Genomic DNA, 22634 nt, shown 5'->3' with positions numbered 1-22634 from the left:
AATGCCCCAAATCCAATTCTGCATTCACAGAGGCGGAATGTAGCAAGCACACTGTGCAAAGTTTAAATTGGAAAGAAGAAATGAAGACATAGCTCAAAACTTTTGCCAATGGCCAAATTCTGATTCTAAAGAACATCTCTACTCTCCAATCACAAAAAGTTAACTGGTAAAGAATGTGCTGTGGCCCAGAAATCACCGATATTCGATACTTTAAATTCTACTTCAACTATTCAAAAGAAAAAGAATAGGAGAGTGACTCCAAGAAGATGATCTGAATTACCATGCATTTAACTTTGTAAGTCAGTCAGAAGCCAATTAACTTAGATTTGTCTTTGTTGACTGTGAATCTAAGATTAGTAAAGCATTTAATAAATTCTAGTGGCTTAAGAGAACACAGTTTTCAATTACAGGCTGATATGCTGCATATTTTCTTACCATTTAAAAAAAACAGCTGAATATTTTCTCGACATAAAGTTTCAAGAGGACTTTCTCCTGAAATTCCACAACCTACTGTCCTGCACTATAATATGTTCACAGATTCACTCAATTTTTTGTTGTTGTTCTTAGTGTTCTATTTTGCAATGAAAGGCAAACTGCACACAGTTCAATTCCATAAGCACTGGGTTCTTTCTATGTATTGAGGAAAAAGCTTCAAATTAAATGCAAAATTAAAAATGGTGAAGGGGTGTTATATGACTAAAATAATTAGAAGCAATTCAGCATCGTCTTATCAGAGTAATGCTTTTCCTCCCTAATCGCGGTGTAATGGGAAAACAAGTTAACACATTTCATTCATTTACCTGAATACCCATTTCGTGTGGAGTGATACTAGCGGGTAAGGAGAGAGGATGACATCTGGAGGGTAAGAGTTAAAATGTACTCTATAATAGACACTACCACTATTTTATGTTTGTTAGGTCTTCTGAAGTTAATGCTCTTTGCCTCTGTTTGGTCAGTAGGAAAATTTAATTATGGGAACAGACATTGTTATTGTAGCCTGAACCAGCACAGTACTCCTGTGCATAAGACACGCCAACGCCATACTACAACCTGGGTCCCAACCACATGCCCCAGTGGTTAGATGAAATATCGAAAATACAGCTTTATCTCTTCCAGACTACTGACCTATTGGCACTGAATAAAAGAAAGTTCAGTAAGTATTACTGTTAGATACAACTACACGGAGTGCTTTCATTTATAAACTCATTACCATAAACTCTTGGGTTTAATTCAATTTAAATTTAAAATTTCGTTTCATAAGCTATAAGGCCTATCAAACGAATATTACTTGAACCCCATAAAAGGCAACACTTAGCTTTTAATAATGTAAGGGACTTTTTGGTATTTTCTATATGCTAAATGCATTAAAAAATATGTCAAGGTCATATGAGAACTATATTCTACATGGAGGTTTATGAACACAAGCATATGTCTGCAGATTCCAGATGAATTCCAACATCTACATACCCAAAAGCTCAACTTTTAAGTAGAGCCAACCAAACATTCCCTTTCATAAATCAGAAAAAAGAATATTATTTATTTATTTATTTATTTTTTGGTGAGGAAAGTTGGCCCTGAGCTAACATCTGTTGCCAATCTTCCTCTTTTTCTGCTTGAGGAAGACTGTCCCTGAGCTGACATCCGTGCCAATCTTCCTCTATTTTGTATGTAAGAAGATGCCACAGCATGGCTTGATGAGCAGTGTGTAGGTCCAGACCCAGAATATGAACCTGCAAACCACAGGCTGCCGAAAAGGAGTGCACGAACATAACCACTATGCCACCAGGCTAGCCTCAAGGGTATTATTTTTTAATATTATTCATTTTTAATATATACTCAACCATCAAAGCTGAGAGTTCGTAGCTTGTGAAATGAACTATTCATATATTTCTAAACAGTTCCATATTTCCGAAACAAAGCGTCATTTGATTATGAACAGATACCTCACGATACACTTTACAAATTCCAGATCCCTGACATTACGTTATTACCAGGAGGTGGAACTTAGTTTATTTGTTTCAATTATTTTCTAGGGGTTGTTTCAGTTCTTTTTTGTATTGGAGGTAAAAGCTTTGCACATACCAACTAAAATTAAGTAGGAATAAACAAGTTTTTTGCCATTGATCATCGGAATGCTACTTTTAAAATGTATTGTTCATAAACAATACAGTCCTTTAGAAATGTATATAATTGTAAAAGTTTTCTTTTTGCCCTAGTGCAATTTTGGTTCTTACTTAATACTCTCACTCATCATTTCAACGCTAAATTTCTGAACAATATATCTATCCAATATAAGCAGCACCAATAGCTTTTAGGAAATGTACAGGAAGGGCAAAAGATTTCCCTGAAGAATGTTGTGAAAGAAAACGGATAGTACTTACCTGACCAGAGATGAAGGCCATCAAATCCATAGGAAAACAGGTCATCTCCAACACCATTTCCACCCCACTCTTCGCCCCCTCCAGGGTAAGGAGAATACCCTTCCGTGGAAGCCCAGCCCACTCGCAGGTGAGTCGCTTCAGCTGTCACAAAAGGCTCCGTGTGGTCCACCATCAATTCATAGTACCATTTCTTATACTGAGCAGACCCTTCACTGACGCCCAGGAAAATATTGGGTCTCATGCTTTAAAGAGATAGGAATAGCACATAAAAAAATCTGAACAAACGTTTCATTGTTTAATTTTCAGCTCACATTTTTGAACGTTAGTCCTGCCTCTCTAAGATGCAACATATTAAATGTATGTTTCCTTAAGTTCTACGAAATTATTGAAACCACCACTGAGGTAGTACGCAGTGACGGTCAGTCTTACAGTTAACATTCAGTAAATGGGGTTTGTGTTTTGGATTACTTGGCAATGTCACTCAAGGGTCTAATATTTATTCTTACTTGCTCTTCAGCATATTTTATATCATTAATCATGTTTAAGGTGAGTCATTCAATATAGTAGACCCTTAGAATTAATAGAGTTATTATTAATCCAGCAGATGCAGACATTTTCCTAAGCTAAGCTTTGTGTCACATAGGGTATGAAGCTGAAGCAGGTCGTTAGTGAAGGAACCCAGGTGAACAGTCAGTTTTGTTGTTCTCTATGCCGTGCTGTGAATAGAATTTCTAGTTAGTCGTATTTAATTGCATTTTACAAGGAGACTTATCCTCTATGTTAATACTAGAGATTAGAGAAGGCCTCAGGAAACACCACTCATTAACAGCAGGTCTATTACACAGGATAAAGAACCATGAAGGAAGTCTTCAATCAATCCTGTTTGAAAAACACGATATAAAAATACACACTAAACCCTACATTTTTATTTAAAACAGGGTGAGGTAGCAAGTATTTTCTGGATAGCTGCTAGATACAGTGTATCAAAGTTATTACAAGCACAGATAATATTTACTTAATTGTAAGCTGTATTTATTATTATTATTACTATTATTTTGTATAAGGAAGGAAACATGTCATGATGGTTAAGAGTGCAGTCCCTGGAGTCAGACCTGAGTTCCATTTCCAGTCCCAATATTTTACTCTGTCAAACGTGAATGACAGTAGCACCTCATACAAACACAGTGCAGAAAAAACATAAAGCACTTAGCACAGCGGCTGGCTCACAGCACTCAATAAATGTTGGAGATCTTGGAAGGTAGGTCTAACTGAAAATGTATTTTTATTGGTTGTTTGTGGAATTTTTTTATATTTTTGACATTTTAATTCAATTTTTTTATTATACATAGTGGGCACTTCAAAGTTGGTATTGAAGGGTAGGGTTTTTCCTTATGTTCTAAAAAGGTATAAAACATAATTATATACAACTGTACTCCTGTATAATTGTCAGCCTGCTCCTGAAGATGTCAATGACAATCCAGCTACACAGGAATGTGAATGAAAGCTCTTAGACATTTGTTTGATAAATGAGTATTTTGCTTGGTTCATCTATTGTTATTATCGCATCTGATTGGCAGAAAAATTCTTATACGCTTCAGTGAGGAAATACATGAAAGATCCTAATAAAACAAATAGACCGTGTCTTAGCTGCAGAGCTAGAACATGAATTCCTTTGGTTCGCTATCTATTGGGTGACATTGTCTATCCGAATCTACCTGCTGACATGGTTCACAAGGCGTGTCTGCAATAACAGATCTCTTCCGGGTAGGAGATTGTCACAGATGAGATGCTGGTTAGAACGGACTGCTACTCCATGGCAAACACAGAGAGAGCATAAGACGTCCAGAACCTGAAAGGAGAAATCACTTTCAGCTGACTCTAATTCCCTTTTCATAGTCAAGTATTGGCAGCATGTTCCACAGACACAAGCACGTTCCCTCCAGTTACCTCTGACCCAGTCATTTAAACATGACAGCAATGTGTCCACTTATTTTACAACTTTCCTTCATATGCAAATTGAGAACTGTTCCTTCTCCCATTGATGCTACAAATAAACACTAAACAATATTACCTGGTTGTAATTAAGACGTGAAAAACATTCACAAAAAATTTGACACACATCTTTTAAAAGTTATCTTATTTTAAAAGCATATTAAAATGATTCCAGAATTCACTCATGGCAATAAAGTGGTTCACTAACCTTGTGATTTCTTCCATGCTTGTCTAAAAGTGAGATAATGGATTTAATATGTCCTTCTTTAATAATATTTAGAGCTTCTGGACTTTCTACTAACACACAGTGTAAAACTTCAAGAATACCTAAAGATAAACAAAGAAAGGGGGAAAATATGATTAACCAGTCTACAACGACAGAGTCTTCCCTTTTCTCTATGGATTCATTCAGTTCAACATATAATTACATCACTGAACAACGGGGCTATGTTCTGAAAAATGAGTCCTTAGGCAATTTCGTCGTGTGAACCGCATAGCATATACTTACACAAACTTAGATAGTATAGCCTACTACACACCTAGGCTATATGGTACTAATCTCATGGGACCACTGTCATATATGTGGTCTGTCATTGACCAAAACATTGGTATGCAGTGTGTGACTGTACTATGTGCTCCACGTATTTGTCACAGAGCACTGTGAAAGAGGACAGGTGGTGTTTGGGAGAGAGGACGGGAAGTGTTAAAGAAAGCAACATTTAAGTGGGACCTCAGAAAACACATTCATGACCATTCTCCAGATGGGAAAGTTAGGGCAGTACAGGCCTGAGTCCAGCCCCGAATGGAGGGCATACCTGGTGTGCCTGGAGTACAGAGAGAGTGGGGGACGAACGGGACAGGTAGTTCCGGGCCTCCTTGTGAAGATTCTTGGCACTAAAACTATAACCCTGCAACAAGGCATCCTAACCCACGGAGATCATTACATTCTTCTGGAGGTTTATAGTTGAAAATGTTTCTTAGTTTGCAAAACAAGAGAAATATATAAAATAAAATAATACAAAATACATAGAAATATACCAAGCCTGATTAGGAATAGTGATACTTTTAGGTATTAACCATCAGAGAAGATAAAAATGGAATATATCCTTTCTTATCTTAAAGTTAAAAAAAGAGAATAGAAAGTAAAAAAATTCATGCAGAATTTTTAGCGTGAATTTGAAAAGCTAAAGTGTACGTGTGTATTCATGTTTTCAGAGCAAGCTTGCCATGTCAATCATGAGAATGCAGGTGCTTTACAGCAACTAGATACCACATTCAGAAAACGTGACCTCTCTCTGAGAGCTACACAGCATTGGGTGAGACCCCAGAGAGACCCTGCAGAAAGGATTTTACATTTCAAATAGAGCCACTTTCTTGGAGAAGGAATGTAAAGTGCCCAGGTTTACACATGGTAAAATATGGAAGTAATTCACTATGGCTATCACAATCTATACTTGATCCAAATCCCAATCCATTCCAAGACAAGGGCTGTCGATGCTAATTTCTTCACTAATAACTTAATGCATTGAAATATGAATGTGTATTCAGTTTAAAAAAATACTCAAAAAGATGAGTTAATTTTTGGTGTGGTCCAAAACCAGTTGCTGCCTTCTAACAATGCGTGCCAGTTAAAAATCAAAGATAGCATCAAATAATAATACAACTGGCTGATGGCTAAGTTAAAGAAGATGTTTATATAAGGGTACTGAAATTGTATGCTTCTGCTATTATTAAAAATGTAGCAATAAAATGAACATTCATTCTGAGATAAAGTAAATTAAAATAATAGGAAAAAGCATTTTTAATAGATTAGTCATATGTTATCCTGGTGGTATTTTTTTCATCCCCCATTACTTATTACTATAGAACACGTGGCTGCCTATATTTGTAAATAAAGTTGTACTGTGCATCCACACCCATTCATTCACATACAGCCTATATGAATAATTTTGAATTAAAAAGGTAGAGCTGAGTTGTTGCTACAATAGAGCTCTGTGGTCCACAGAGCCTAAAATATTCACTATCTGGCCTTTCACAGAAAAAGTTTGCCAATCTCTGCCATTGAGTGCAACCATTAAGAAAAAAGACCAAGAAGTAGAAGACTAAGAAAAATAAATTCTCTTTGTAAATAAATACTCATGAAAGCCCACAGCATTCATAAACCTGAATACATATCAGAAAAGATTTAAGACTAGATTTTGGAAATGAACAGCTCATATCCTAAAACACAATATGAAAATAAATTTTTGATTTTTCTCATATTCATTCAGAGGTTTAGGTTTCACTTCAAAACAATTTTTTTTCAGTGCTGCCAGGTCAAATCCAGCAAATAAACCAACAGTTGAAAAGGACTGACTGCCTCTAATCTGACAACTAAAAGTCAGAGAAAACTATTTTTATTTTCAACTATTGGAATAAACCACAAATAAAGTGCTTTATTTTTTGCAGTAAGAAATTCTTGAAGGAAAACAAATTGGAAACACCAAAAGACTCATTTGCAAAAAAATAAAGACTAGCTAGACTGACTGTATCGTGTATAGATAAAGATTATGCTGATAGATGCCTCAAATCCTTGGGTAAAATATGAGACAGAAAAACAGCACTTATTATAATGGCAATACTCTGCTAAAGATGATTTGACAATTAAATTCTAAATACACTGAATAAGACCCAGAAATGGCAATAGTGTCTAACGCTTATTGCGAGATTCTCAAGGAAAAAATTTTAAAGCTTGTAAGATCATAACTGTATTACCGAATAAAATAATTCTGAATGTGCTACAAATTGTCAAAAAAAAAAAACCCACACAAACTAGTAAGCCAAAGCAATTTGATTTCACAAGTTTTAATAAATTTATAGAAATGATTTCAGTGAATCTTTTAAGAAAATGCATAATGTATAATGTCAACTTTCAAGAATAGATATAAAATTGGATATGCATTATGATTGTAACTGTGTAAAATATATTTATTTGTATAAAATATAAATTTCAAAAAACACCAGAAATTAATTCATCAGAATGTTAACGCTGGTTATTGCTGGTTTAGTACACTTCAAATATTTCATAAATTCTATGAAGTGAGCATGCATAACTTTTATAGTAAGAATCATTTTTAGAAAGGCCCATACTATAATAGAAGACAATGTCTATTTCCATTTTATTTCTACCACTAAATCTCAATACTTAATTCACAAAAACTAGTCAATCCTGTTTTCCTGACAGCAAATGGGCAAGAACATTCCCTGCCTGTCCTCTATATAGTACATAATCACAATTAAGTTTTAATCTATGCAACAATTCTATATAAGCCTAATCTTATGCTTCACCTAAATTACGTGAACTTATTTTCCTTCCATAAATTTAGAATAAGCATAAACAAACCTACCACTTCCCACGCACAGAGCACACAAATTATTAGTACTAAGAGTTTATATCAGGGCTGAGTAGTACATAGCAGTAAACCAGAGTTGTTCTTCAGGTACTGGCCTTTTTTTTTTTTTCTTTGAGGAAGATTAGCCCTGAGCTAACTGCCACCAATCCTCCTCTTTTTGCTGAGGAAGACTGGCCCTGAACTAACATCCATGCCCATCTTCCTCTACTTTATATGTGGGATGCCTACCACAGCATGGCGTGCCACGTGGTGCCATGTCTGCACCCGGGATCTGAACCAGCAAGCGAACCCCAGGCTGCCGAGAAGCGGAACGTGAGCACTTAACAGCTGCGCCACCGGGCCGGCCCCAGGTACTGGCCTTTTAATATGACTGCTATGCCTTAGTAAGGAGGAGTAACAAGAACTTAGGCAGACTATTTCAGGTTGATTTTAAACACCATTTCCAAATTGCCTTCTGGACATTTCATCCAGAATGTCTCTAAGCGCCTCCAACTCAACTTTTCCAAAACTGAACATACTACCTTTTTTTGTACATATACACGTAAAATTGCTTCTCTGGTCCATTGTTCATCCATATCCTCAAGCTAAAAGCCTCAGGTCACTTTTGAATTCCCTTTTCACTTTCCCATTTTCCCAAATCTAGTCATTAAACTTCATTAATTCTGTCCTGATTTATCTGTTAAACTCATCCTCTCCTTTCCCTGAATAGCCTCCTATTACTTCCTTGCCTCTAGTCTCTCCTCCCTCCCTAATCCATCCTCCACACTCTGAGCAGGTATTATTCTAAAATACACATTTAACTGATGTCAGCTCCCTGCTGAAAATCTTCAGTGGCTTCCCAGACCTTCCAAGGTACAAGTCCCTTTCCTGTAGAGTCGTATATCATCCCTTCACGGGATGGCTCAACCTTCCTTTACAGCCTCCGTTCCCAGCACTTCCTCCTACAAAGAATGATTAATATATACTTTTACCTAACTATTAATCATAAATATTTATTAGACACCTCCCAGGCACTGTTCTGAGCAAGCAGGTGGACATGGCCTGCAAGGCAGAGTCTTTCTCATCTTTAGTCCTTTGTGCCTGTTAGTCTCAGACTTAAATACACTCCCCTCTTCTGAGACTGCAGAATCTCAATCATCTGTTGAGTTTTTACCAACATCCTGGGATGAATTATTCCTTCTCTGTAGTATTGATCACGCTTTATTCAAATTATTTACTTTCAATTCAATCTCCCATTAGGGAATGAGCCCTTGAGAGCAGGGACTGGTTCCATTTTGCCTCCTTGTCTCCCAGCACACTCTGGCCTGAAGAAGCTCATCCCAAATTTGCCAAATGAGTACGTGAATGAATATAAGTGGACCACCAGTACCCACCTTCAGTTTAAAGAAAACAAACCTGCAATTATTCACTCATAACAAGATTCATTATTGTGAAGTGTATATAGAGTACCTACTCTGATATATTTTATATCTGGAGACATTAATATTAAAATTTTTGATCTTCCTTTTAAAGGTACATAAGATATATGATACAACAGAGATGAGAATTTATATTTCTTAGCTCTAGGATCTCCTTATCTATATTTTAATTTCATTGAGGAAAAATTTTACTTGGTGAATTAGGCAAACTTTTATGGGCTTTATTCCATTTCTGTTGGGGTTATGCACAGAATGCAAAGTTGAGAGTAAAAACATTAAATGTATAATACACGCAATATTTAACTATTTTTGTCTTAAAACTTTTATGCCTGTAACCTTCTGAATTATTTATATTTATTAATTATAAATTATAATTCATTTTATTATAATATATCTTATTATAATATAATTATTAATTATATTATATTATTTATATTGAGAAAGAAAAATCTCTGAGGATGCAACAAAATGTCTAGAAATAACCTATTGGTATTGGGAGCATCCAAGTGCCACGACGGTAGAGAAGTTTCCTTGTCATGTTTTCTGTAATCAAAGTTCAGTGGCCCAGTTTGCTTCTTACTGATAACTTATACGTTTGCTACTTGGCTTCCAAAATTGTGGCAGCTTCATCTGGGGTCAAAGTTGACTGTGCTATTTTCTTTTCATGGATCATGCCCAGGGTGGTCCAAGGTTGAAAGAAATTTGCGGAGAGTCTGTACAGAGAAACTGGAAACAAGCCACAGAAGAGGTACTATATTTGGTCTGACTTTACCTGCTATGAAGAATCTAGCCTGAGGATTTCACCCCAAACCAAGTTGGCACAAGCTTATTGGTGAATCTTGCACATTTGAGAGAAGGAGTGACTAGAATCAACTGGTAGCCACTCAGGCATAGGAGGCCAATGTGGAGACAGAGAAAGTCATGATACTTGTGCTCCCATCATCATCACAGGAGAACAACAAAAAGCAATTGACTTGGAAAGCATAATGCCAACCCCCCAGGATATTGTTTTCTCATCTATGGTTACAAGTGTTTTGCAAACATAAAAGAAAATTAAAATAACCTCAGACACTGAGGTGTGTGTAGGTTCAGATGGAACCTAGTGCTCAATGCATGAGGGATATGCGGGTGTGACTGAGCTTGGAGAGAAGGGAAGTCTCTCTTACATCTCCACTGTGAGTGGGAGTAACGATCCCAAACAACTCCAGAAGGAGCACACGGCCTCAGCTGAAAATTTCAACACGGAAACTATTTAGTGTAAGCTAGAGGTGAGCGAACAGGAAGGCTTCGACCTGTGTGTTGGGTAGCATGAATCAGACTGCCCCCTACTCAAGGAAACTCTGGGGACCCGGCACATGCAAGCACACGGACAGGTGGTGTCCACAGCAGGATCGTGGACAGTTAGAATTAGACAAAGCAGGAATTCCAAAGTATTCAAACCACAGATTGCTTCTCCCCCTCCCCCCACCAGGAGTTACAATTCTCTGTAACATTTTGGTCAGACCTTACTATGAATATCCGCATCATTCACTGAAGGCGAATGGAAATAAGGAAATTTTTATTTTAGCCATGGGTAATTAAATTTAAATGAAGTGATATAACAAGCAAAAAGAGTGGGGTAAATACATTGGGACATGACTGGGAAAGAAGATGAAAATATGAAATAGAAAGAACACAGAAAGCCAAGCCATCCACAGCAGGTACGGGAGATTGCTCCTGGATGCAGTAATGAGGTATGCGAAGAAGAGTCATCCTCTGAAAAGAAGAACAGGTCGACTCAATATTTACAAGGCTTAATGAGGAAATATAATAATAAAAGGTATTGTTATTATTCTATTGTATTATGTAGCGGTTACAAGCATGGACTCGAGTCAATGTGCCCAGATCTGAATCCTGGCAGATTTCAGGCAAGTTACTTAACCTCTCCGTGCTCAAGTGTCCCCACTTCCGAAACGGAGACAATAAGGGTAGCAACCGGGGGGATGATACATACACAGCATTTAGAACAGGGCCTGGATCTGAGCAGTGCTATATAAGCATCTGTTAGTATTTTATGCTTGTAACAAAATAATACAGAAGACAAGTGAAACGAAATAAAAAGGATCAACAGGAAAACATTATAAACATGTTTCTTTTTAAACAGAAATTAAAAATTAGAAAAAGGTAGGAAAATGCTGAATGGACAACAGTGATCAGAATAAAATCCAGGGAAAATATTTACTGATCAACACGAAGAAATGACATCGAGGTTAGTTATCAAAATAAAATTAGTTAAGGTAGTAAATCCAGGAGAAACTTAATGGGTCTGTTAGACCTTGGTGAGAGAGAGACAGAGACACCGACAAAACGAGAAGGAGAAGGAGACTGAACTGTAAAAATAACTTTGCATTCTTCAGACAAGATTGTTGAGCCAAAAAGACAGTGAAAGATTAAGCAAGTAGACTAAATAAATAATAAATGCTAAAATAAGGCATAAGGCACTCCTAGTTGACAGGAACTCCTTCTCATGGCATTAACACTATGAGAAAAGAAAACCTTGCAAATCAAGTGAGCAGAGGGGAAAGACAACAGAAGACAAGTCCAGCTAGCTCTGTGCTGAGGAGACACCTAAGAAGTTTGGGGGGGATTTTGCTACACGCCAAAGGTGAGGCCGTGAGAGATTCTGAGTTATGTGAGAATGCCTTAGTGTGTGCCTGGGCCTATGCATCTGGGAGGCTTCCATAAAGGCACATGATCTGTTGTTTTATTCCACTGATTTTAATTGAACTGCCAGTGATTGGTAAACCGTGCACTGCATCCAAGTTGTCCTTCTTCTATGGGTAGGCATGAATGTGGAACTAGAAATGGCAGGAACTTTTCTTTGTTTTTGTTTTTGTTTGTGGTGAGGAAGATTAGCCCTGAGCTACCATCTGTGTCAATCTTTCCCTATTTTGCATGTGGGATGCTGCCACAGCATGGCTTGTTGAGCAATGTGTAGGTCCCTGCCCACAATCCAAACTCACAAAGCCCGGGCAGCCAAAGCATAGCATGTGAACTTAACCACTATGTCACTGGGCCAGCCCAGAAACTTGTAGTTTGAGTTGATTGGGAGCTTTCTTTGCTCTCCCTAACCAAGGAGGGCGGGGCCCACCTGGAATAAACACCAGGAGTTGAATAGCGAATCAACATCTAGCATAATTACAACACAACTTTTTCAATGTTTACAGTGAGTTTTGCATGTCACAGATTGAAGCCCTGAGAGAGAAAGGAACAATTTTTTGTTTGTTCATTTAAAATGGGTATAAATTTGAAGTCAAGGAACAATGTGAGTTTCAGTTTGAGATAAACTGCTAGATTTACTTAACTTTTTTTTTTAAGATTTTATTTTTCCTTTTTCTCCCCAAAGCCCCCCAGTACGTAGCTGTATTTTTTTTTTCAGTTGTGGGTCCTTCTAGTTGTGGCATATGGGATGCTGCCTCAGCATGGCTCAACGAGCGGTGCCATGTACACGCCCAGGGTCCGAACCAGCAAAACCCTGGGCCGCCAAAGCAGAGTGCAGGAACTTAATTACTCAGCCATGGGGCTGGCCCCATAGTTAACATTTTTAAAGGAGTTGAGAGGGAGAAAAGAAAAAAGAAGCAATATACATTTTGCTTTCTTTCTGAAAGCAAAGGGCTACTTTGTGAAATAAATAAAAGTTACTCCAAATAGAGTTTCCATACCTCACTCAAATAGAGAAAGAAAATAGACTAAATTTACATCAATATTAAAATATATAAAGGCTTAAAAATAATAATCTCCAAAAGACGTGGTATCAAGCCAAATTGGCAAAATATATAATTGCAGATATCCATAATTTTTTATGATGGTTTTAAAGTTAGAGAAGAAAATAATCTCATTAAATCTCAAGCTAATACAAAACTGAGGAGAGAAAAAGTGACAGACGTAAGGTTAAAATATAATACAATTTGAAAAAAATAGGAAAGTGAGAGAAAAATTAACAGAAATGGAAGTAAGTGAAGAAAAAGGTAAACTGCATTGTTATACATATCAGGAAGGTGGATATCACGGATGCATTAGCAAGATAAGCAAAAAAGATGGACCCAGGGTATTTTATTGGAAGGCAAGATGAATATGAGTCAAAAGTTTCCTGGGGTAAATTAGCTGAAGTAAAACACATAAAATGAGCAATGTAATTATCATGTACTATTCAGCCTCAATTAGGCCTCTGAAGGTTTGCTGCCTTCAATTTAGGGAGTGATTCTTTATAAAAGATAGACAAACTAGAGAAGTTAAAGGACAGCTAAAACAAGAAAAGTAAATGTCAATTAAAAGGAGTTCATGATACAACAGTTATACAGTAATGTCAGAAATTTTATGTTACACAAATATTTATTTGTATAAATTGCCGTGTCTCAAAGCGCACAGAGTGCTGAGTGCCAGACAAGAAATCGTAAATACTTTTAGACACTCTTATCTTGCTATTTACTCATGAGTGTTATTTTTTCCCCAGTTATTCGTTCATTTATCACAGAGTACATAAAATGGGCCATTCCTGTATTATGTCCCGGGTACGAGCAAAAGGAGGAACAAAATTTGATAGAATTCCTGCTCTGGTGGAGTTTACAGACCACACAATTTTAATCCTAGCTCCATTACTTTCATTTGACCTTGAAAAAGTTACCTCTGAGCTTCTTAGCTCCAGATTCTTCATTTGTAAAATGGAAATTATAATGGAACCTACCTTATTGATTATTGTGGGAATCCAGTGAAGTGATACATATGACATTCTCAGCACAGTGCCCTACATTCACTAAAGATTTCCTTGGCCAAACAATGCAATCATTAAAATGTTTTAAAAAAAATCCAAAAATGGTGTGTCTCTCTGTGAAATATTAGTATCTACAGAAATGCTGGCAGATGTAATTGCTCTAAAGCTCTTTAAATAAATTTTTCAAAAATATATACATTTGAGCATCTTTAAGATAGATCCTCTAGGGCCAGAGCAATACAGATTAATCACTTCTTCAAAAAGATACTTACTTCAAAGCAGCAAATATTTATTGAGAACTATTATTTGGGTCAGAAATGTAAAATGATTATAGCATCTGCCAGAGCTTTGTGTTAATTTCAAAAGTTCTCTTGGAAAAGACAGTCTCTTCAATAAACAGTGCTGGGGAAATTGGATATTCACAGGCAAAGGAATGAAACTAGATCCTTATATTACACCACTCACAAAAATTAACTTGCAATGTATTAAAGACTTAAAGGTAAGATCTGAAACCATGAAACTCCTAGAAGAAAACGGGAAAAAAGCTCCTTGACATGGTCCTGGCAACGATTTTTTGGATATAACACCTGAAGGACAAGCAACAAAATAAAAAAAAACCAAGTGGGACTACATTAAACTAAAAAGCTTCTGCACAGTGAAAGAAACAATCGATAAAGTGAAAACACCACCTATGGAACGAGAAAAAAATATTTGTAACCATTTGTCTGACAAGGGATTAATATCCAAAATATATAAAGAACTCATTCAGCTCAATAGCAAAAAAAGCAAATAACCCAATCAAAAGATGGGCAAAAGACCTGAACAGACATTTCTCCAAAGAAGATATATATATGAAAGGCCAACAGGTACATGAAAAGATGCTCAACGTCACTGGTCATTAGGGAAATGAAAATCAAAACCACAATGAGATATCACCTCACACCTATTAGAAAGGCTATCATCAACAGACAGGAGATAACGAGTGTTGGTAAGGGTGTGGAGAAAGGGGAGCCCTTGTGATAGGAATACAAATTGGTGCAACGGCTATGGAAAGCAGTATGAAGGATCCTCAAAAAATTAAACATAGAACTAACATATGATCCAGCAATTCCATTTCTGGAAACACATCCAAAGGAAACAAAACACTAACTCGAAAAGATATCTGCATCTCCATGTTGACTGCAGCATTATGTGCAACAGTCAAGACATGGAAGCAACGTAAGTGTCCATCAACATATGAGTGGAGAAAGAAGTTGTTTTATACACACACACACACATATTTACACACACAATGGAATATTATTTGGCCATAAAAAATGAAGAAACCCTGCCATTTGAGACAACATGGATGGACCTTGAGAGCATTATGCTAAGTGAAATAACTCAGAGAAAGACAAATACTGTACCTCTCATTTATATGTAGAATCTTAAAAAAAAAAACCTTATAGAATAAGTGATCAGATTTGTGGCTACCAGAAGCAGGGGTGAGGGGAGGGAGAATTGGAGAAAGGCAGTCAAAAGGTACAATCTTCCAGTTATTAGATGGATATGTGCTAAGGGATGAAATGTACAACATGATGACTATAGCCAACACTGCTGTATGATATAGAGGAGAGTTAAAGGAGGAGATCCTAAGAGTTCTCATCACAAGGAAAATTTTTTTTCTTTCTTTTTATTGTATCTACATGAGATGATGGATGCTAACTAAACTTAGTGTAGTAATCATTTCACAAGATATGTAAGTCGAACCATTATGCTGTACACTTTAAACTTCTACAGTGATGCATGTCAATTACATTTCAAAAAAACTGAGGGGAAAAAAGTTCTTTTGTAGTATGAGGACAAGCCAGAGGCATCATTTACAATGACCACAAATGGAAAAAATAAAAGTGCACAGGATGATCTAATTCTGATACTTGGCAAGTGTGGACTAAAAGGAGGGAGAAAAGTTATGCAATAAATTGTTTACCAAAACCCAGAATTTTAGATAGGGTACTATGTGCAGAAAGGTATGTGGTCCTGAGAATTATCAATATGTGTAGAGCAAAGTATAACTTAAAAACACAGTTAAAAGGGGATATATTTTTAGGAAACTTGCTTCAGATCTGAGAATATCAGAAAATACTACCAGAAGACATTAAAATACTTGGCCATGTGGTGAAGAGCAGTATTTTAAATCATTCACCTCTAAACCTGCATTGTGTAATGCGGTTCAAGATAGCAAATGAGAGAGAGGGGACACCGGGCAGTAATGCCCAAGAGAGGCTAGTTGGGTTAGAATACCTTAAAAAATCACTTGCAACTCAGAAATTCTATGAATCTATGTCAGTCGAACTTGCCTATTTACATGGAAGTTATTGCTCTCCCTCACGACATTAGAAGAACACAACAGCACACAGTCAGTCCTTTGCGTCCCTGAATCTGAGCAGCATCTATCATGATGAGAAAAAGCATGAAATTTAGAGCCAGACTGCCAGGGTTCAAGTTCTGCCTTGGCTGCTTACATCCTGTGTGCCCTTGGAAAAGTAACTTCACCGTGCCCCACTTTCCCTTCTATGAAATGGGGATACTAATAGTTATTGTGAGGATTAAGCGAGTTAATGTATTTAAAGGGTTCAGAAGAGTGTCTGGCACATGGAAAGCTTGTGTAAGTGTTTGCTATTATTATTCTTTTCCATCTGAAATTCTCCATACTGAGTCATAGCAGTGTCAACATGGAAAAACCTTGCTTCCATAGGCCGCATTACCCAGTTCTACCAGTGAGCTTTGTTTTATTAGCTTTCTTCCAACCCCTCTTCTTATTCCGCATCTTTAGTTTAATATCTGTCTGGTCTAGGTTAGGCTGGGTGCACAAACACCAGTAGCCTCGTGAGCAGATCATCTTCTGGAGTCATTTCAGCAGGCGTGGACACTTGGGCTCACACTGGCCCTGCCACACCTCAGCAGACACTGCCTTTAGTCCAAGCAGTCAGGCTTGGATTTCGCACAAGCTTCTTCCAGTTTTAGATCTTTGTTGATCCAAAGAATCCAGCGTAGAATCCAGCACATCTTTTATAATTTTGTACCTGTAGATTTCATTGCGTTTTGCACAAGTTTTTATATTAAGTCCTTGGCCCAGGGTCTTTGTACGGTGTGTATAGTGCAAATTTGCACCTCCACATCCATGCGCAGATTTGGCATTCCAATTTTTAATTGCTTTTCCCAACATCCCCACCCTTGTGCCAAAGGCACACTTTTCATCTGAGTTCTTGGCAGTTTTCATTATTTTGACTTGAGTAGACAGAATACATGTCAAGTTTATTTCTATACTGCAAATGCTGTTTTAAGAAAATCAAGATAATCTTGTAGTTATCAACAACTGCTAATTACAAAAGAAAAAGGTGCTAGATTCTTTTTTTATTTTTGAGGAAGACTGGCCCTGAGCTAACATCCATGCCCATCTTCCTCTATTTTATATGTGGGAAGCCTGCCACAGCATGGCTTGGTAAGTGGTGAGTAGGTCTGGGCCCGGGATCCGAACTGGCAAATCCCAGGCCACCAAAGCCAAGCATGTGAACTTAACCACTATGCAACCGGGTCCAGGTGCAAGGTTCTTACCGTGACATTTTTATTCATTTAATTTAATGAACACAACTTTAGTGTTTACTAACAACCCTCTGAGGTAGGTACTACTATAATCTCCATTTTATAGGCAATAATCAGAGTCACAAAAGGGTTAAGGCATGCAGATATAAAGGATGAGCTTGAAATTGGAATTCAGCCAGTCCATACCAACTCAGAATCCACACTTGTAACCTGTAAGCTATGCTTCTCCTTAACATAGTACAAAAATAAGTAGAAATAGGAAAACAATTAAAGAAAGAGCTGTCATTTCTGACGAGGCAGTCTTGGCAGAGGTGAACCCTATTTTTGATGATGAAATGGTAGGAAACCCTTTTAGGGGAGCAGGGATAAGGGAGAGGGGCAACTGTCAGTCATTGAGAGATCATTTCTTACTGCATTGACTTCACCCTGAGACCTAATCCTATTTACTTTTCTCCAGAGCAGCCATATCTGGTGGGTACCAACGCAGCCAAGCTAATGTCCGTCAGATTACATTTACTGCATCGCATTGACCTTAAGGGAGGATGCCAGGACAGTGGGCATCCTGCCTTGGTACTGAAGATGGAAGATTCAGATGGGTAGTGATCGATTTCCTTCTTTTGACTACTGCACCCAAGTAAATAGAACACACTTTAAAAGCCTTGGCACAGAAAAGGCTTAATTCAATCAAGAGGCAAGTTGACTTGAGAAGACTGGAATAAGTTACACTGCAAGGAAACTTATGAACTCAGTTCCAGATGGAGGCCTTAAGCCACGTACCTAAGATAGATCACAGACACTTAACCCTAAGCCTGACTGAAAGCAAGCGACACAGTGTAATTATTTCACCAAAGATGATGCTAAAAATATTTCATAACCAGAATGTCACGAGCAAAACTCCATCAGTCAGACACTGGCATTACACAGCCCTCTCCCAGCAGCACAGAATTGCTGAAACTTCATTTCTGCCCACAACAAGGAAACCAAGCTCAGTGTCCAGAGAAGACTAGAAATGGCCCAGGTCGAATGTAGAAATCACTGTCTGTAATTTTTTTTTAATAAGCTGTTTTTCTCAAGTGAGCCCTTCCTGGATAATGTAGTTTTTCTGAGACAAGACTTCCTTTTTTATTCTTATAGCTAACCAGGATTTTGTGGAATGCCAACCAAAAGGGCTGTGTGTGGCAAGGAATAAAGTCAGCAAAAGGAGTGAATCTAAGGAAGTAGGATGAAAAGCTGGATTTCAGAAATTGCCCAAGAAAACCCCTGGGAGATAAAGGCCCTCCTGAACTGGTGGGAGGTGGGAGGTGGGGGGCTGCAGCCTAGATGGAGAGCAGAGCAGGCACACACGACAGGCGGGGGCAAGGTGAAGTTGTAAATTTCTCTCCCCACTGCTTTAAGACAATTGCTTGTCCTTTGCTGCAAAACTGACAGCAACAGCCCGGCCACTGGGGCCAATGTGGAGTACTGTCAGGAGAGTAGCAGAGCCCCCCAAGGGAAGGGAAGTGACGAAAACAGGTGCCAACTGACCACCTCTTGGGCTCAATCTTTCATTCCCGCCTCATCCAAATCTTTAGGTGGCTGGTTAACGAGGGCCTAAGGAGCCTGCCTCTGTCAAATCGCACTCCTCCCTGAGGGTGAAAGCCCTGGCCAGCATCCCCTCCTATGCTGGCAGAAATGGAGTGGTCAGTGTTCTGGCACTTGTAGCTCTCAGACCTGGGGCTTGCCTTCTCCCTGCTCCTTAAACAGACTGGGGTGACAAAGACTGAGCCTGGCATGGGTCCTGCCCCAGCAGCACGTATCAGAGAAACGGATGCTCCAGGACAACACAAGCTCACTGACCAGTATGCACAGACACTTGTGAACACAACTACCTTAAAGGGATCACAACATATACCACTGAAGAAGAACTGTCAAACAGATAGACCAAGAATGTAAAAAGAGCACAAGAAATGGACAGCGGAATTAGGAACCTATGTGTGAATTTGAATTCCTATTTAGTGACAAAGCACATTAAAAGAACCAAAGGCCTTGCCAATTCATCACACAATCAGAGAGCTACACCGGGGCCAAGGCCAGCCAGACCCCCTCTGTGTCTCTGAAAGCCAGGATGCTCTTGCCCAGCACTTCCGGTTTCCTTCAAACTTTAACACCTACTGCTAGAAACGAGTGATACGGTTAAATGAGTAACTACGGAAAATGATTATAAAATCAATCAACTATATTTCGTAAATACTATATTTTTTCCTCAAATATGAGACAGTTGAAGATTTTTTTCATTTCAAGAATCATTATCTAGAAATGTACTTTGCCACGTATCCCACACAAAGGCTTTTAGAAACGCATTCTGAAAAGGAGAAAGATTTCAGATAACCCAGTGACTTTAACCATTTTTTTAATTCAGAAATGAATGTTGTTTCATTTGGACTTTACTTTGGGGGACTTCTTTTTCTGCTTTTCACATTGCCAGTAAAATATATCAAAATACAGGAAGCTCTCCAAATCCAGACTCTCCATTTTCTCTCCTCTTTTTCTTTACAGTTACAACTTGATGCTTTGCTGAGAAAGGCAGGAGGAGGATGGATGAATGCTGACTTCTCTAGCATCATTCAAAAATGAGTAATCTTTGACAACGGTCTTAGCTACCCAAAGGTTACTACTAAACTAAAACCTTTAATGTTAATACATTATTTCAAACATTTAAAGTGAATATCCTTGAAAAATGTATTCTATATTTCCCTGTCTTCTTAAGTGATCCATCAGCATTGCACATAATTTATACAACTTCATGACCCAGGATCATTACTAAAAACATCAATCACTGTAATGTGCTATATAGATGAAGCTCAGGAGGCAGATGGATAATTCTGGTATGGGGCAATAGGGTCAAACAGGTACTGATCCCGGCAGCTATCACAAAAGATTTTCTTTAAAAAGTGTTCAAATGTCATCATCATTCTGACTTAGTGTTTCTCCTAAGGTTCAGGTGCATAACCTCCCGGGCCTACGGTAGCTGACTTTCCGCAAAATCAAAAGCTTTGAACCAAAAGCTAAAGTTGCCTTCTCTAAGGCTATCCCCTGGAAAATTGTCCCTCTCTGTTACAACTAGTGTTGCTTGAATTGCTGGTACCACTCAGAAAGGTTAGCTATGGTTTCTGCATCACTAACAGTGGAGCTCATATAATATCCTGTGAGTCCATACTCTTTCTAACTCAACTGCTCACACCTTAAGTAGATATTAAGGAGGAAGAACTTCCTGCACACAAGATTCTGGGACAGATTACAAAATCTTCCCTTTGAAAAATGATGAGCTTATGCCTTGCAAGCAATAGTGTGACATCTTTGGAAGCTTTAAACCATCATTCCATCATGTGTGAACGCAAAAAGCTTTGGCAGTTCAAGACCACTCAAAGACTCCTTATTCTGCTTAAACCCAGAGGGAACTTCATTCATGGCACTTACCAGGAGTGGGTTGGAATTGGCAGGAATCCCGAAGAAGGGCACTTTACTCACTGCAAAACTCTCTGGGGAATAGACTGCACAAAAAATAAGACTCAGAAAAAGTATGCGGCCTCCTAACCAGCTGACTCTTTTTAGTTGGCTATCGCTTGAAATGCTGTTTGGGCACGTCCTAAAGAAAAACCCAGCCTTCATAAACACATCAACGCAATCAACTGTACTTGCCCAAACACATCTTTTGTATTCTCAGTTAAATTTGGTCCAGAGACAGTCACACATGAAGCCTAGGACAACGTCTAACTTATCTTTTTTCCCCTCAAGAAATTCACAGTGGCTGTTCTTATAAACTGATCAGATACTCTGCTAAAGCTTTATGCACTAGTGATCCTGGGCAACTTTAGATGATGCAGAATGTGGGGCAAAAAAGATCTGTCCAGCTGCCCTTTCTGAGCCTCTCTATCATATAATGAGAGAAACAGAAGTGGCTGAGGAACTGACCCCGCCAGGCCCTGCCGAAACCTCATCCTCTCCATACAGTGAACGCTGCCTGACTTCCAACTGTCGGCTCCTGCATTTCTTTGCTTTGAGATTTGCTCTGACCACAGTGGCAGCTGGAGAAGCCCCAGAATTAATGCCTGCTGGGAGCAGTATGACCCAATGACGGAGAGAAGTTGCTTATAAACACCCCAACTCCTTCACCCCTCAGGTGGTATGACTCTAAGGAACATGTTCTGGTTTCCCAGAACTCCCCAGTGAAGAAAGCTCTAGGTACCCATGGTGGTAACTTGCTTGTCAACACACCCTCTCTGGCCCCTTCTCTGCGTTTTCTCATGTCCACTGATGTCCCAATTAAACTTGCCCTTCAATCCTTGTCTCAAAGTCTACTTCTGGTAGAACCCAAACTAAGGTAAGCAGTTTCATTAACACATCCTTTTGCTGACACTTTTCAAGTCTCATTCAGATTTCTATTTAATTTTGCACAAATTTATTTTAACTTTTGTCCATTGCCCTTTACTCAAGGAAATTTAGAGCTCATGGCCCTGCTCTGCCGCTCACATACAGATACACAGAGACTAATGATGCAGCTGGGAGACGGATAAGCTGAGCGGAGTGTGTGTTCAGCAGTCTCAGAGAGAAAATAAGATGATGTATATGCAAACACTCAGTAAACAATAAAGCATGATTGAAATAAATTTATATATTTATATATATATATGCATATCATTATTGTCATCATATAACAACTAAGCAACATTCTACTTCCTCTAGGAAAAAAGGAGATCATTAAAAGCATAAACGTAACCAGAGTAGAGAAAATTGTTTAGTGAAAAATATCTTAGATATCTAAAAACTAGGAGGCTACAAGGTATAGTGAACATATTTCAAGTCTGACGTATGGCAGCTGGATTTTCATCTTAGCAATAACGATTAATTCTAGCATCTCGAATCAGTCATTTAAATATTCTATGCCTCAATTTTCTTCCCTCTCAAGTGAGAATGTTAGGTTAAGCATTCTCTAAGTGTCCTCTCGACTTGCACTATGGTTTCTCTGAGCACAGGGCTTCTACTTTAAGTAGCACAGCTTTAATCCAACAGCTGGATTGGGAAAAGATAATAGCAAATAGTAATTCATATCCAATGGAATCGTGCCTATAATTGACTA

General features: G+C 38.2%; 1 protein-coding gene across 4 annotated transcripts in view; it reads right to left on the bottom strand.

Moving 5' to 3' along the window:
* The window catches only part of RYR2 (ryanodine receptor 2), a 678741-nt gene that overhangs the window by 289648 nt on the left and 366459 nt on the right, over positions 1 to 22634 (bottom strand). For all 4 annotated transcript variants that reach the window (XM_046653495.1, XM_046653496.1, XM_046653497.1 and 1 more), the window contains exons 18-20: positions 4582 to 4700; positions 4097 to 4230; positions 2382 to 2623 (exon numbers count right to left, since the gene is read on the bottom strand). In XM_046653495.1, coding sequence (XP_046509451.1) covers positions 2382 to 2623; positions 4097 to 4230; positions 4582 to 4700 — 495 coding nt within the window. The remainder of the gene's footprint in view (positions 1 to 2381; positions 2624 to 4096; positions 4231 to 4581; positions 4701 to 22634) is intronic.

The sequence above is a fragment of the Equus quagga genome, chromosome 2 (genome assembly GCF_021613505.1).
Source record: "Equus quagga isolate Etosha38 chromosome 2, UCLA_HA_Equagga_1.0, whole genome shotgun sequence".
Lineage (NCBI taxonomy): Eukaryota > Metazoa > Chordata > Mammalia > Perissodactyla > Equidae > Equus > Equus quagga.
The sequence above is the reverse complement of the archived record's forward strand: the minus strand, read 5'-3'. Positions and strand labels throughout refer to the sequence as shown.